General features: G+C 33.6%; 1 protein-coding gene across 3 annotated transcripts in view; it reads right to left on the reverse strand.

The window, feature by feature from the left end:
• Positions 1 to 16,352, reverse strand: part of LOC145248184 (rhomboid-related protein 2-like) — a 333,868-nt gene that overhangs the window by 143,680 nt on the left and 173,836 nt on the right. For all 3 annotated transcript variants that reach the window (XM_080110038.1, XM_080110036.1, XM_080110037.1), the window contains exon 4: positions 7,256 to 7,420. In XM_080110038.1, coding sequence (XP_079966164.1) covers positions 7,256 to 7,420 — 165 coding nt within the window. The remainder of the gene's footprint in view (positions 1 to 7,255; positions 7,421 to 16,352) is intronic.

Here is a 16,352-nt window from a genome sequence, read left to right on the forward strand (position 1 = left end):
TGTTGGATATGTAAAAAAATATATGAAAACAAACTGCATATAATATTTCAGCTTGCATGAAAATCCTCTCAAGTTGATTCGAAATGCATTCTTGGTATTTATTCTGGGTTTGTTGAAGGTGATGATGTTAACTGCACTCCATGGATAGTATATATAATTTGAGTTGACTGAACAAATTCGATTTAAACTGACAAAGGAATTTAAGAGGAAACTAAGATAAATCTTGAAAAAACGCATTATTCAATTTGCGTCTTTGATCCATTCTTTTATGTTATTTTTATTCTTATATCTATTTCCTTCTTGTTCCCCCCTTTCCTTCCCTGACCCAGTCTCTATAACCAGTACACAACCTGACCTCAATTAAGCGACCGGTCAAAATTTTTTATGAGTCTTGGAACTTTATTTAAAGAGATATCTATTCTGCTATATATATATATATATATATATATATATATATATATATATATATATATATATATATATATATATATATATATATATATATATGTGTGTGTGTGTGTGTGTGTGTGTGTGTGTGTGTGTCTTCATGTATATATGGATATATGTGAACATGTGTTTCACTCCATTTCCTACCATTCACTACTACCTACTCTCCCTACAACTAACACATCGACCCACTAATAAAAATATAGACTTCTAATGATAAGGATTCCACCAGACTTTGAATTATTTTCGCTGGACCAACAAACAAATTTATACAAGCACTTGCCCGATTCGGACATCTACACAGCTATGCGGATTACTCAATATATAACTGGGACCTTAGCATCCAAATACTGTAAAGAACGCCTACCATGGATTTTACCAAGCAATCTGGATCTACAATTTTTATATCCTTTTCTGCAAATCCTCTTGCTACAAAACTTCTAATAATTTAAAGATAATTTAATTATGTTGACTTTGACTTTCCATGTCTCATTGACTTTAGCAAATAGGGTACATACCTTTATAAATATTTGCTAATATTTTCTCTCCTCTGATGAGATGATAGACATCGAAACCTTATAGGTTAAGGAGATTAATATACTAAAGTATTCTTTGTCTTGCTTAGAATAATAAAAATCTTTGATATGAAACTCAACCACTTCATTTCAATAAGGGTTTTTTGAAATTCATTGAATCACAATTTAATTTATTTGCTCAATCTTGCATATCGAGCAATTCTTATTTAGATGGGATAACTTCTATAATATTACCACCAGTAATATTTGTAAACCTTATAATTACAGGTTCCCATACCAACTGATTGTTTAAAAAACTATTCTGAAGTATATATATATATATATATATATATATATATATATATATATATATATATATATATATATGTGAATAAAAAGGAAAAACCTAAAAGAGTAAAAACAAAAATAAAATCAACGTTTCGTCCCTATTTCAGGGGACATCATCAGGATTTCTAGGCGAGGATGTACAGGAAGACGGTCATATATCACATGCGAAAGAGGAGAAGTTTAGTTCTCTTTCTGTTCTGGAGAGAAAAAAAAAATTCATGATGAAAAGAGAATTTATATCTAGTGTGTGGAGGGGGGTCGGGTTATATACATATATGTATTTAAAAATTTTTTTTTTTTATCAACCAGGATCTAAATTAATGTTTTGTTCATTTATTATTATATTACCTATGATTGGGGCTACATTATAAAATCCTTTTCTTTGTTTGATGGTGTTAATGTTTGAAATTAAAGCAGATTCAGTAAGTCTCCGTTTTGCTTTATCTGGGATGGATTTTAAGATTTTTGCACGTCCAAAGCCGAAAGAGTGGCCATGTTCGACACAGTGGGAAAAGAGTGCATTTAAGGGGTTGGCATTTCTTATGTCCCTTTTATGTTCGCTTAGTCTGATTTCCAAATTTCGCTGTGTCTCACCTATGTATGATTTTTTGCAGTCATTACATGGGATGGAGTAAATACCGGCTTTGGATGTGGAGATTTCAGCGGAATGCTTGCTAGTTTTTAAAGTTCGCTTTATAGTTAAGGAAGTGGTTTGTACTGTTTGTATGCCTAGATTATTAAGAGTATTTCAAATTGTGTCGTTGTTAGTGTGGGTAGGTATAAGAAGATGTCTATTTAGTAGTGGTGCATCTGGTGTGTTCTGTTTTTGTTTGTCTATGTTTGAGTATATTTTGATGGCTTTTTTCTTTGTTTTAGAGATAAGGTTAGTTGGGTATTGTAAAAGTTTTAGTGATTCGGTGATATGTGTGATTTCATTTTCGAGATATTGAGGGCTGCAGATTCTAAGGGCACGTAAGAAAAAACCGATGATCATGCCAGTTTTTATTTTATTACTGTGGTGCGAGTAATAGTGTATATAATCATTTTTGTGTGTACTTTTTCGATGTACTTTAAACATAAGATCGTTTTCAGATCTTATGATAAGTACATCAAGAAAGGGTAGGGAGTTGTTATGTTCGGATTCATATGTGAATTTTATGGAGGGTTCGACTGAGTTGAGTTTATTTTTTAATTCTTCTATGTGTGTATTTGCGGGGAGAAAAATGAGGATATCGTCAATGTATCGAAAATAAGTTGTGTTAGCAGGTATTCTAAATTTAAAAGAGCTAGTTTCTAAGAATTCTAAGAATAAGCAAGCGAGTACCTCACTGAGGGGGTTTCCCATGGGGAGTCCGAATTTTTGTTTATAAAAATAGTTATTAAATTGGAAGTGAGTAATGTTTGTGATAAGTTTAATTATTTCTATTAATGTTTTCGGGAAGAAAGGTAGATCAATTTTAATTTTGTTTAGATGTTTTAGAAGTAACGTAAGACATTTTTGAATTGGGACATTGGTGTATAGAGAGACTATGTCCAAACTGTGCATTGTCTTATTTTGTATATTGATATATATATATAGATATAAATTCTCTTTTCATCATGAAATTTTTTTTCTCTCCAGAACAGAAAGAGAACTAAACTTCTCTTTCGCATGTGATATGACCGTCTTCCTGTACATCCTCGCCTAGAAATCCTGATGATGTCCCCTGAAATAGGGACAAAACGTTGATTTTATTTTTGTTTTTACTCTTTTAGGTTTTTCCTTTTTATTCACATAACGTCTAAAGCATCGTTTATATCTTGCTTTATTTTATTCATATATATATATAGTAAGTTATAAAATATATATGGCGTAACTAGCTCTACCTACATATTGAGCACTTTTGAAGTAAATACTTAAAGTTTACGCATAAATTTATACTTTCGTATATTAATTTTATGAGAGTAAATGAAGTAGTTATATATATATATATATATATATATATATATATATATATATATATATATATATATATATATCAGTGATGGGACGATTCCAAAATGACCAATTTTGTTTTAAATTCTCGATTCTGATACAATTACTGATTCTGATTATTTTAAAACCACTAAATATTTAGCTACGGAATTGTCTTTCTTAAAGATACCATAAGAACCCATGTGATATTAAGAAATATATTATTGCAAATGTAAAAAATACACTTGTGTGGGTGATGTATAAATTTTAACTTTGTTCGTAGCTTAAAATCGATGAATATTTACCATTTTATCTTTAGTAGCAGTAATAGAAAATTAATTCTTAAACAAAAACAAACAAAATAATAAAAAAATACAAGAATCGTTTTTGGCATTGGAAAGTAGGCATAATTTATTCCGATTCTGATACCAACTATGATAAAATGTTTTGACTTTCGTTTTGATTTTCTCGATTCCCAATTCAGATTCCAATTAATCGGCCCAACACTAATATATATATAAGAACAAATAGTTAATAAAACATCTTAAAAAACACTTTGCAAAAGAGTTAAAAACATATTTAATTTTAAAAAGGAAACACTAAATAAGTGGATAGTCCTTAATCCGCGGAGTTTTGAAGAAATACTTTCCTTCTCATCAGAGGGTAGGAATTAGTAAAATGCGGGATCTGATTTTGCTTGCAAAAGTATTTGATGAAACTACAAGTAAGTCATAGATCTTACTTGATAACAAAAAAATGAAGCAGAGGGAATAGGGTGAATAAAAAAGTGATTTCATGTGAATGGATAGTCTGGTGAAGGGTAAAGTATCCAATGACGGTAAAATCGAAATCTTTGGAAGAAACACAGCAACACATGTATGGCATAAAAATGACACCACCTATAACAAAAAGAATACCATTCCTATGGTAAAGTTTGGCGGTGGTTCGATTATAGTATGGGGGTGTTTTTTATCCAAAGGTACTGGTGAACTAGAAATCATCAATGGTAGAATGAATGGACGTATGTACAGGGAGATTTTGTAGAAAAACTTCCAGAAATCTGTTGATTTGTTGGGACATAATAGTAATTTCGTGTTTCAGCAGGACAATGATCCCAAGCATATTGCCAAACTAACCAAAGAATGGTTTAGAAATAAAGGTATTGCCGTTCTTATTTGGCCCAGTCAGTCTCCAGACCTCAATCCAATTGAAAATTTGTGGAAAATATTGAAGATCAATGTTCACAAGAGGAATCCACAAAATATTCAACAACTAGAACAGTTCTGCAAAGAAGAATGGCGCAAAATACCTGCATATATTTGCAAAAAACATGCATGCAACTATAGAAAGCGATTGGAAGCTGTTGAACGCAATAAAGGCTATGCAACCAAATATTAAATCAATGTATCCAATACTTTTGCGTTAGTTGATTTATATTTTTCCTTTAATATAAACTTTCTAAACTTTAATTTTGTAATTACTACCCACGAATATTAGTTAGAATAGTAATAGGAATATACTGACCAAATTTTAGGTAAAATCTTGAACCCTAATTAAAGTTATGAAGAAAAATGTAATGTATCCAATACTTTTGCGTGGCATTGTATATGTATAATTGAACCTCACTCAACAGAGCTAAATCAAGATTAGGAAGTACAATAAAAAAAAATAATATGGAATGGAGATTATAGCTAAGGAGAAAAAAAAACAAGGGTACTAAAAAATCAAATAGAAACTGTACTAAATCCAAGGAAATTCTTATTTTGTTTACAAAGAGAAGGTCTCAAGAACTTAACATAAATAGTTTCTACATCTTCAAATGAAAGGATGAGTGTGACTTACTTGGAATGGAGAACAAGTTGACACTAAGTGGTTATTTATAATTTTCTTCTTGTATTGTGGCAAGTTCATGCCGTAGATGAAAAACAACTCCATTCCATATTATTGGTCCCCCGACAAAACGAGGGTGGACCTGTAAATGAACCTTGTCTGTTCATCCTTCATCCGTTCGTCTGTCTGCACTTTTCTCAATAACTATGTCTTTAAATTTTTTGAAATTTTGCACAAACATTAAACATAATATGAGTAAAAGAGCAACAGAACGGATTTTCTGGGAAATCTACGGTTGCCCCCTAGGAGTGCGTTTCGAGTAAAAATGGTTAAAATTGACACTTTTGTGCTTATTAAAAAATTGATGTCGTGGATTTTTATTAAACTTTCTGAAAAGTTGTAACTAACTGATTTCTATAAAATTTTGTTTGTCTATACTTCGCAATAACTCTTGGGTGTGCCCCACGGGCTCTTTTAGGGCTAATAAAAACACTCCATTTTTGGTACTATTTTACCATGTTTGTCCAAAATTTTCTGTGAATGTCTATTTAGCAGTTTTGCATGGTGCTGAACTCAAATTTAAATATGTTAAGACCTTGGGGACTTTTGGGGCTAAATGGGGGAGGGGCAAATGATGGACTTAATCATTTCTTTTTTTGCATGGTGTAGAACTCAAATTTACATATGTTAAGGCCTAAAACTGCACCATTTGTTCATTTTCACCAGGATTTGATTTCCCCTGGGGACTTTTGGGGCTAAATGTCAGGGGGGGGGGGGCAAATGCTGAACTCAGTCATTTTTTTTTTATGCCTCGTTCACTGTGCACTCACGGGGGAACGATGCATGCTTCACTTTTTTTTTTTATTATAATTCCTAACCTTGATTTAGCTCTGTTGAGTGAGATTAGTGTTCTCCATAGGCTTTGATCCATTGTTGGCCCGATTCCTCTGAAGACATCACATGATTTTTAACTTGGCAGAATACATGGAGCAGGTTACCATTACCTTCCTCATCACACCGGCATCTGACTCACTTGTTTGCACCTAATCGTTGTCCTTAGATCATCTGCGTAATTCTTAATACCATAGAACCGTTGATCTGCTAGAGATTCATCCTCTTCCATGGTCATCCAACATCCTGCTGCCGACGTCATCAGAGTTACCTTCTCCTAGATGCATGTCTTAACTAAGACTATACATTTTTTATTAATTAATAATTAATATATTTAATTTAATTAAGTTATAATTACTAATTATTAATTAATAAAATGTATAACACAATGAAGACACTAGAGGGCGTTCTCGGTATAAGATTTCAACTTTAGGCATATCCTAGTTACAGAACACGCAAATATACAACGGTGGGTTCCCGGTGTGACTCCGTCGTTCAAACCAGCACAATTCGATCGGTTGGCCTTGATTGTACTACACAGAGGGTTTGATGTGTGTGTGTGTGTGTGTGTGTGTGTGTGTGTGTGAATCGTTCCCTATGGACTTTGAAATGGTTGGATCGATTTTTATGCCCTTTCACACACATATACTTTATGTATCTGGCAGTGTTCTTAGATAAGTTTTGTATTGAAATGTCTTCGGTAAGTATCGATAGTTGATAATCGAAAAAATCCGATGAAAGAAGGAACAGATGATTTTGACCAAAGTTAACACCTTATACAGCCTAACATCACAAGTGATTTGAGAAGTGTTATTACCACACAAGCAGAAAGGTCCGGCATATAAAATCAACAGTTGGTTCTTTGATATGACAGGGGCGCATTCAAGATTAATGCTTCTGTTTAGAGCACAATTAAACAATGATACTTGACTATAGCATTTTAAACATTAATTCAAGCCATTATGTATAAAAATAATTTTATAAAATCAATAGTAGCTTATCTACAGTGCAATGTAAACTACAATGTATTATGGAGTAAATCACTGCGAGGAGGCATGTGAAGCTTCCTCTCAGGTGAACCATGATGAGTCCCCAACTAGAGCAGGCAATCAATCGATTTGATTGAAAAATGGTCGATTTCACTGATTTCGGTGGCAATAAAAATATGGGAGTGTTGGTTGACCATCATTCAATCCTGGGCAACGTCAAGTCGTCCTGCTAGTTTTTAATAGAGATTTTAAATTAAAAAAAAAAAAAAACTGTGACTTACTATATTGATGAATTCCTGGTAAGAAAGTGCCTGGTGATCCATGTTGTTGATTTTTGATCCAAGCATGTCCAGCTTATGGGATGGAATTTCCTCTTGAAATTGCGGATCAACCATTAACTCTTGGAAGTCCTGTTTGCTGATCTCTCCTTTTCCTAAAACGTCAAACTGAAATTGAAAATTCAAATTCCTTCTCAAACAAGTATTACAACGATTTGGCGTGTTTGCAAAGCTCATCAAATTATATTAAAATTGATTATCAGAATATATATATATATATATATATATATATATATATATAAAAAAAAAAAAAAAACTGGAGCATTTTGTAGTATAGACAGTAAAGCATAAAAAAGTCATATTTGAAATTAAAAAAAAACAAAAACAAATAATATTATCATTGAAAGAAAGTGTGAAAGCGATTCGTATTGAAAGCAAATCTCATTTTTTTTGTTGCCAATAAATGAGACTTTTTGGCTGCTGCTGCTGCTGTAAAGCATCATTCATTCAAGGAGGAATAAAGCCTGGGAGAATGACATCATGACAACAGAACAGTTACTATGCTACTCCCGTAAAAATAGAAGGACGGTTTTGTAATAATAGAACAGATACAACAACACCATCATTCCAAAAATAAACGGAGGAGATAATGCTTAGGAGGATGGTATCATGTCAACAGAACAGATATCCGTCCACAACAAAAGGATAACGTAGTCTCTAGAAGGATGATATTATGACCACAGAACAGATACTACGGTACCCCCCCCCACCAAAAAAAAACAACAAAAAACAAAAAAAACAATTGGAGGATGTAATATGTGAGAGGATGGTATAATGATGAATGAACATAATACTACACTGACCCTCTCCCCCCGAGGAAAAAATAATTCTTAGGAAGATGATTTCATAACTAGAGAACAGATACTACACTACCTCCATCTCCCCTAAAAAGGAAGCGGTAATGTCTGGGAAAATGATATGATGAAAAGAGAATAGATATTATGCTCGCTCCCTACCTCAATTGAATATTAAAAGATAGTAATAATTAGTGAAGGAATGATTCCAATATTTTCCCGATTCCGATACAATTACCGATTCAGATTCTTTATAAATCTCTAAATATTTAACTATAAAATTGTTATTTTTTTTTTTTTTACGATTACCGTAAACACACATGTTAAATGTGCACATATTTTCTCAAACACAAAAATACATTTGTTGGGAATTATCTATTGATTTTAGTTTTACTGGTAGTTTAAAACCAATAGATATCCATTATTTTATCATGACTATCAGCAGTAGAAGATTTTGCTTCAAACAAAATCAAATACAAAAGCCAATTTAAAGAATCGTTTATGGCACCGAAAAATAGGCACAACTTATTCCGATTCCGATAAATCGGGACTTTTGGGGGAAAAGTCCCGATTTTTCTGATCTCTGATTTCTGATTAATCATCCTAACGCTAGTAATAATATAGTTTAAGCCTCAGACAGACATATCAAATCTTCATTAGAAATAGATATTAATAGGATAGTTTTGTTATGGAGTCTATGACATGAATAGTGTGATTAACGTGGTGCTGGGTTGAACCTAGCTTATTTGTGTTGGGTGGATGCAGAAAAGTCCAGGGGTGACACATCAAACTCGGTGACTTCCGTTGATAGATTGTGCACCTGTGTTGCAAGACAGGTCAGTGAGTGTATTTTGGGTACAAGCCGTTAACGGGTATTACCACCCACCACATATAAATAGAAACGCGCATAGGAATTTTTGAGTTAGAGTCAGAGTCGATTGGAGTCGACGTTGGTAGACTAGAAGAGTCAGAGGAGAGATCTGTCGACGGAAACGCAAAAAAAGGCTTGAGTCAACAATGCGAGCCCCCCCCCCCCTTGTTCACTTGTAGACGAAATAAAGAGATCCTTGCCATAAAATCAGCGTTGTGTTTTTCTTAGATGTTCTTTACATCTCATCGACCAGTGATGTGAAGAATCGATCCCAGAAGATAACAGGAAAAAACGTATGGTGAACTTTATCTCTCTCTCTCTCTCTCTCTCTCTCTCTCTCTCTCTCTCTCTCTCTCTCTCTCACGCACGCACGCGAATTATACACAACGTGAGAGTTTAAAAAGAACTCGACCGCGTGTATACACACCCGACTGTATAAATGCATATAAAATGTATATAAGATTTGTGTATATAATTGAACGGGGAAGATGCACGCGGCGAGTTTGACAATCACTGGACAATTTAAAAAAAGCCATTAGTATACACACATATTACAGCAAGACGCACATAGCGACGGTCACATAGACACGGTTATATAGATAAGTTATATAAAAAAGAAATACACAACACATCACAGTTTGACTTTAGATATAAAAGTATAATAATAGTAGTTTGGCTTTAGACTGGGACAACAAATCTTCATCTAAAAATATAAACCTCACCTGTCTGTTTAAATGTATGTATGTATGTATGTATGTATGTATGTATGTATGTATGTATGTATGTATGTATGTCTGCCTAAAACTTTCGACAGAGGCGACAGATTTTCACAAGATCAGTATCATTTTGAAACTCTTCGGACAACAAATATCGAAAAAATGACTAAAAACATTAATTCCTTCACCCTCAACTGGCCACTTTTCTACATGAAGGGGTCGCTTTTTTCGCTGATATTTTCGAAAGTCATCCTCTCTTTTCGATTGACTAGCCTTAATTTAAACATTCGTCACTTCCAGTTTGGTTATGGTCGTAACAGCAAAGACATCACGTTTTCTTTTTTTCACGTTCTTTCCCTCCTTCGTGGTATGAGTTCGAGCCTGCCTGCCTACATACACCTCCGAACACCCGGGCAACGCTGGGCACTCAGGCTAGTTAATAACAAATAGTATAGTTTAAGTTTCAGATATAGAAATAAAAGTATATGCAAATTGTTTGCCAGCATCAGGTACTGGAGTGTATAGTAGAGTTTGGACTCCAGGCAGGCAGCTAGATACCAAATTTTTAATAGAAGTAACAGTATAGTTTTGACTTCACAGACAGATACCAAATCTCCTCTTTTAATAGAAGTAACAGTATAGTTTGGGCTTCAGGCAGACAGATACCAAATTTCAATTATTAATAAGTAATAGTTTGTTTTCTTTTTTTTTTGTACAAGGGGTCACCACTTTTAAAAGCCCGAAGGTCACATGATAATAAAGCCGAATGAGTGTACATGGTCACTGAGACGACAGCGTAGTGATCGTTAGTGATAGGAATTAGAATTTGACTATTCAAGGGAATGGTTCAACAAGAACTTGCTTACACTGGACTTGAAGATGGCCATGTTGTAGTCAGCCGGAAAGCAGGCCAGTGGAACAGAGTTTCACGATTATATATATAATCTGCAAGTGTGTCAGTGAATGAATTTAGAATGTGATTTGGGTTGGTTGGTTGGTTGGTTGGTTGGTTGTTTTTGTGTTATGGCATATCAACCCTTTTCAGGTTATTTAATGCCGAATCCGGTGATTTTGAGGAAAACTTTTTTAATAGAATATATTTGTTTTTTGCAAGTCAGTTTCTATTTAACCCATAGTTGGGACCCTAACAGGTACTACCACTCCGGGTCAGAGTGGACCTGGGAGCAATGGCAATTAAAGGGTGGCTCCACACTTCCCAGAGCCCGCAAGCTGGGGCCTCACGATCGGATATAGTTTAAGGTCATATCCAGGACCTGTGATTTGGGAGATCGTTGATGAAGATAAGGAAGAGAGTGGGACCGTCGGGTTAGGGTTATTGATACTTTGAAGCATGCCAACATGGATACTTTGGTCTTTGAACTTCTGTTCATTGACGACTAAAGAAACCCTCTGTTGATAGATTCATTGATCCTATATGAAATTACAGTCAGTACATCAGCTGTAGATTTCGCAGGATGGAAACCATATTGGTTGTCACTGAGTAGGTTGTTTTTGCTGAGATGGTTGACAATTTCTCTATTTAACATGAATTCAAGCAACTTACTCATGATGCAGAGAAGACTAATTGGTCTGTACTGAGATGCAGAAGATCGATCTCCAGAGTTTTTAAATACCGGGGAGACTAATGAGGTTTTCCAAGGTGTTAGGAAGCATTCCTTCTTTAGGCATTGATTGAACAGCTTTGCAAGAATCGATGCTCATTCCGGTTGCAACTTCTTAAGTATTATGACTGGAATATTGGCAGAACTAGTTGCTTTCCTAGCAACAAGATTCTTGATGAGTGTGGCAATATCATGAATAGATATGTTGATGTTGCTAAGATTATTTTTGGTCTTGGGAGGAAATTTCGGAGATATGTGGCCCTGATCGCATGAGGTTGAGTTTGATGCAAAGTTCTTGGCAAAGAATGTTTTTGTCAGATGCTGACGAAATTACCTCAGGCCCGTTGATGATGGTTGGAGTAGAAGACGCGCATCTGTTCAGGACCTTGTTTGTTATTCACCAAAACTCATGAGAGTCAAGCCTCTGTTTCTGTACTTTGGACTTGATGCATGGGTAAAAGTTCTAAGTAATTCTAAATTGTATTTTTAGTGTTGTCCGCACTGAGAATTGGACTTTCAACCTTCAGAAGAGCGTAAATTGCAACTTAATTTTTTACCAAGTACTTTATCCACTCGCCATGTTGTGCGAATAATACTCCAGATGAGAACTGTAGTCCAGCTAGCACAACTAATACGAATTATCAATCCTCATCTAAAAAATTCAGAAACCTAATTCTTCTATTTAATTTTTTAATGCCCCCCCTCTCAAGATATAACATAAACTGTGCAACATATGCTGTAAAAATATGCATTTTCTTATGAATTTATTCCGGAATACATTTTCCAATCTTGCTGCCGTATTAATGTGTACTTATTTCTTCAGCCATCTTGATTTTGACTATTTTTTGTTGTTTTATTATATCGATACGTTTGTGTGTCTATATCTTGACTTCTCATCGAGCTTGGATCATTTACGAAGGTTGCCTGCAATTATTATGGATATGAAATCCACTTATCATCAAAAGTGACGTCAGGACATAAAAATTGTTGCAATTTAATACGGGTTATATTTAAAGACGTTCCTAGATTTTTTTTTTTTATTCCCATCAGAGATTGATCTGACCTTTTTTTTTTTTTACTTTGTCAATCTTTATTACCGACTTTCACTCAAACGCTTAACTCTTTATCATTCCGTACGTCTTTTGATCAGCATTTTTTTTCTTGACTCTGTGAAAAGACAGCTGACTGCTATAGAGTTAGAATTTATTTCTGATACTTCTGTAGAATAGGGACAGCGTTATCGTCAACATATTGTGGGTGCCGGAAGGTGATGAACGAAAGTTTTGTGCTTTTGTAAATCTTATTTTTGTGCGTTTTTGTTTTTGGTTTTATTTTGTCAGTGAAAACGCTGGTCAAATCTTTCAATAAGGAAAATATTATTTTTATTGTCACGAAAAAATACGATGAAAAATTAACGGAAAATTTAAAGAAACTCTAAGAAAATTAAAAGAATAAACAAGTTCAAATAAAGAAAAAAAATCATCGTATGGTAAGTTTCATAAATAAATTTTTTTTTTTATTAACAAACAACTGATAAGAAACAAAATTAAAAAAAATAATTTTTTTTAATGATTTTTTTTAACCTAATATAGGTTAGAATTAGGTTTAGGTTGTGTTTCTGTTAGGGCTTAGGTTCAGGATGTTTTGTTTGCAAGTTACGTTTCTATTTTTGACAACATTTGCTTCCGGAGACTGCAGCATCTGTCTACTACTACTACTACTACTACTACTACTAAATTCATCATGACGACATTAGCCAGTTTTCACAAATTTATTGAAATGGTGACGATTTTCAATTAGTTTTCACAAATTTATTGAATTTTCCACAATATTTTTATTGCATGTTCTAATTATCAACGACTACGATTTTCATTAGGCAAGCGTTTCAGCATCTTCTGGCAGTTTATGCTCAGAATATGTTGACGATGATGCGATTCTTATTCTGCATTAGTGCCATATTGTTTCTTTTACTGATTTTCCAAACTTAGCATAGAGCAAGTTGTAAAGAACAGCATATAACTCTATATTATTTTAATTGGAATTCATTGAGATGAGTATTATTTATTAATTTTATTCAACTGTTAACATGTAACTTTTAATCACGCTTCCTCTATTTCAATCTGTTATTTTAAGAAACCTATTTGCTTGTTAAATGTATTTATTGCGGACTATTATCCTCATCTTTTCTTAGTTGTTTCACAACGTTTCGGCCAACTATTCCTCTGGCCTTCGTCAGGTGGTAACCGTGATGGATAGGAACTCTGAATCTCCTGACTGCATCCACTGCAATTACTGCCTTCCATAGTTGTTGTCGTCTCACCACGTTATGGCTAAGTAAGCCTCTGGCCGGCTTTGGGTAGGATTGAAACTGCTATTTTCAGACAATTCTCACCTGGAACCGTAGAGATTCAACGTCTCTATCAATTGCGGCATGAGCCCCGAAGAAAAGATGAGGATAATAGTCCGCAATAAATAAAATTAGCATATAACTCTGTTTTGAACAAAGAATTGATCTACCAAATATGATTGTAAAGAGGAAACAGAAATTTATGCCAATTAGTGATCGTTTAAACAAGCGTATTTCAGGTGAAAACATTACGTATTCACGTGTCATGTCGAAATTAGTATAAATACAAAAAATTACGAAAAACTATTTAGTAGAAAATATGCTAGATGTATTTTTAACAAACAAGTCATTCACAATTACGTTCTGAGATTTTGTGTTTTAAAAATGGCGGAATTACAACTATTTAGTCAAAATGATCGATTGCAGTTATCTCCCCTGAATTTTGAGAACTCTACAACATTAAAATATACGATAAAACTCTATAACTTGATAAACTTGATGAATTTTATTTTTATTTGCAATTATTTTTCTACTGGACTATTTTTTCATAATTTTTGGTATTTATACTAATTTCGACATATGTAATAATGTTTTTACCTGAAATGCGTTGGTTTAAAACATCACTAATCTGCACAAGCATAAGTCTATCCGTCTGAGGGAAAAAAAACTAATAGCGTAGAAGGCTTTTTGGCATCTAGGGACCTAATAGTAAAGGGGTGGAATTTTGTTGCTTGCCAGGTTAGTTGGAAATATGTACATTGAGGGGGTAAATGCTATAAGTTATCAGAGCACTATCATTGAAGTATTTGTAAAACAGGCACAGAGATGCAACATTGGGTGATGGGACAGAGGTTGGAGCTTGGACGATAGTGTGAGATCTATTAAATTAGAGGCTCTTTTCTAGATGCTGCCTAAGAGGGAGAGACTAGTGGTAGATGCACCAGCTCAGATGTGGCAACAATACGAATGGTGGCCTTGTAGAGACATAGGATACTATTTTATGTGAGTAATTTTCTAGCACGGTAGAAGGAGCCCACCTTCTTTGCAGCTGCTTTGGCAATGTCCTCAATTGTTTTAAAATTGAATATTGAATAAAATGACGATTAAAAAAGTAATCTTACATGCTTCCAGATTTCTTCACTAAAGTCTTATGTGACCCCAGAATTTGACGATATTTTGAGGGATACTACCCATTTGTCAAGTATTTCTATAAATATGCCTAAGGCTTCTTTGCCACGTGCGAATTTTTGTAAACGGTAGAATTACTGAGCAGAAAAAAGTTTTGAACAGAGTCAAGATGCTCTGCGATGAGCATAAATATCAGGTGTTATTGGCCATGGGAATATCAAAAGTTCTTTTCTTATTCTAAGATCACCTTAAGATTTATTGTGTAAGAAACTAGAAATTTTAACTATAAAAAAATCTACTTAATATAAAAAGTGAAATTGTTACAGACTGTTGATATAGAATAAACTTAATTTTTGGATAGATGCTAACGAAAAGCTATTATAAAAATGTTATGAGCAAAAATGAACCTACAAGTAGCCCCTATAGCTGACGTCAGCAGTCTCATTAACCTACTTGTGAATGAGAAATGAAAACATGGTGGAAGTAGATTAGACTTTACTGAATGATGAGGTGAAATAAAGAGGAGTGGGATTGTCAATTGTAGACATTAAAATAAATTAGCCTTAAGATGAATTGCATTTTGTATTGTTTATTTATTTTATTATGTTTGCAATTTTTTTTTATCAATAAAAGTTGTTTTTTTCCCCCCCCAAGAAAAGGTGAATTTTTTACCATAAATTGTTAGGTGAAAGATTTTTTTTTTCAGGAAAACTTGCACTTTTTTTTAAAAGAAAGTTCGCAGTAAACATTTCTTTTTGAAAACAGAATTTTTATTATAAAAAGAAAAGATGAATGTTTTATATGAACACTGTAAATAGTTAGGTGAAAGTAGAGAAAAGTTAGATTTTTTTTCAAGAGAATGTACAAATTTTCTTTTGTCAATAGATTTTAAGAAAATAAACGGAAAAATACTCCCATCATTAATTAATTCTGCAAAAAAATAAATAAAGTGTTGGTTTAGTGTTTCAACATTTGAACAACGCTCGGCTGAATCCGGTGATTGCCGGTCGAACCCTACACTAATTGGAATCCGGTGCGGAGAGGGGGGGGTTTAAATTCTGCATGAGTACCATTCTTTTTCATTTTGTCTTTTGTTCAATTTTTTGCGTAGGCTTTTAGCGCTAGCAAACTAACAAATTTAACCAAAATGCAAAAAAATTCAACAATTAAATAATTTTAATAAGTGCCCAGCGCCTAATACAAATGCTAGTAAATCAATCCCCCTTATTGGAAACACTGAAAGGAAGAACGAAACCAAATTATTGCCAGTATGTTTGGGAGAGGTTCTATAGGTGTATCAGAAAGTGGCCATTAAAAATGATGATCAGAACCTTAATAATTCAACCTACTATTTTTTAAGCTTATAACTACTTGAAAATATAATTCAAACCCTAATTTTTTTCAATTAAAGGAGCAAAAACCAAATTTAAAAAAAATAACAGGTTTAATAGCAAATTATGTTTAAATTAAATTAGGTTTAATTCTTTAAAGCGGTTTTCTTTTAAATGTTAATTTTGGTAAATTTATTCTTTTCCTTTCCGGAAGCAATCGTTCGGCCATAT

The sequence above is a fragment of the Euprymna scolopes genome, chromosome 26 (assembly GCF_053919585.1).
Source record: "Euprymna scolopes isolate OS-2025 chromosome 26, ASM5391958v1, whole genome shotgun sequence".
Taxonomy (NCBI): Eukaryota; Metazoa; Mollusca; class Cephalopoda; order Sepiida; family Sepiolidae; genus Euprymna; species Euprymna scolopes.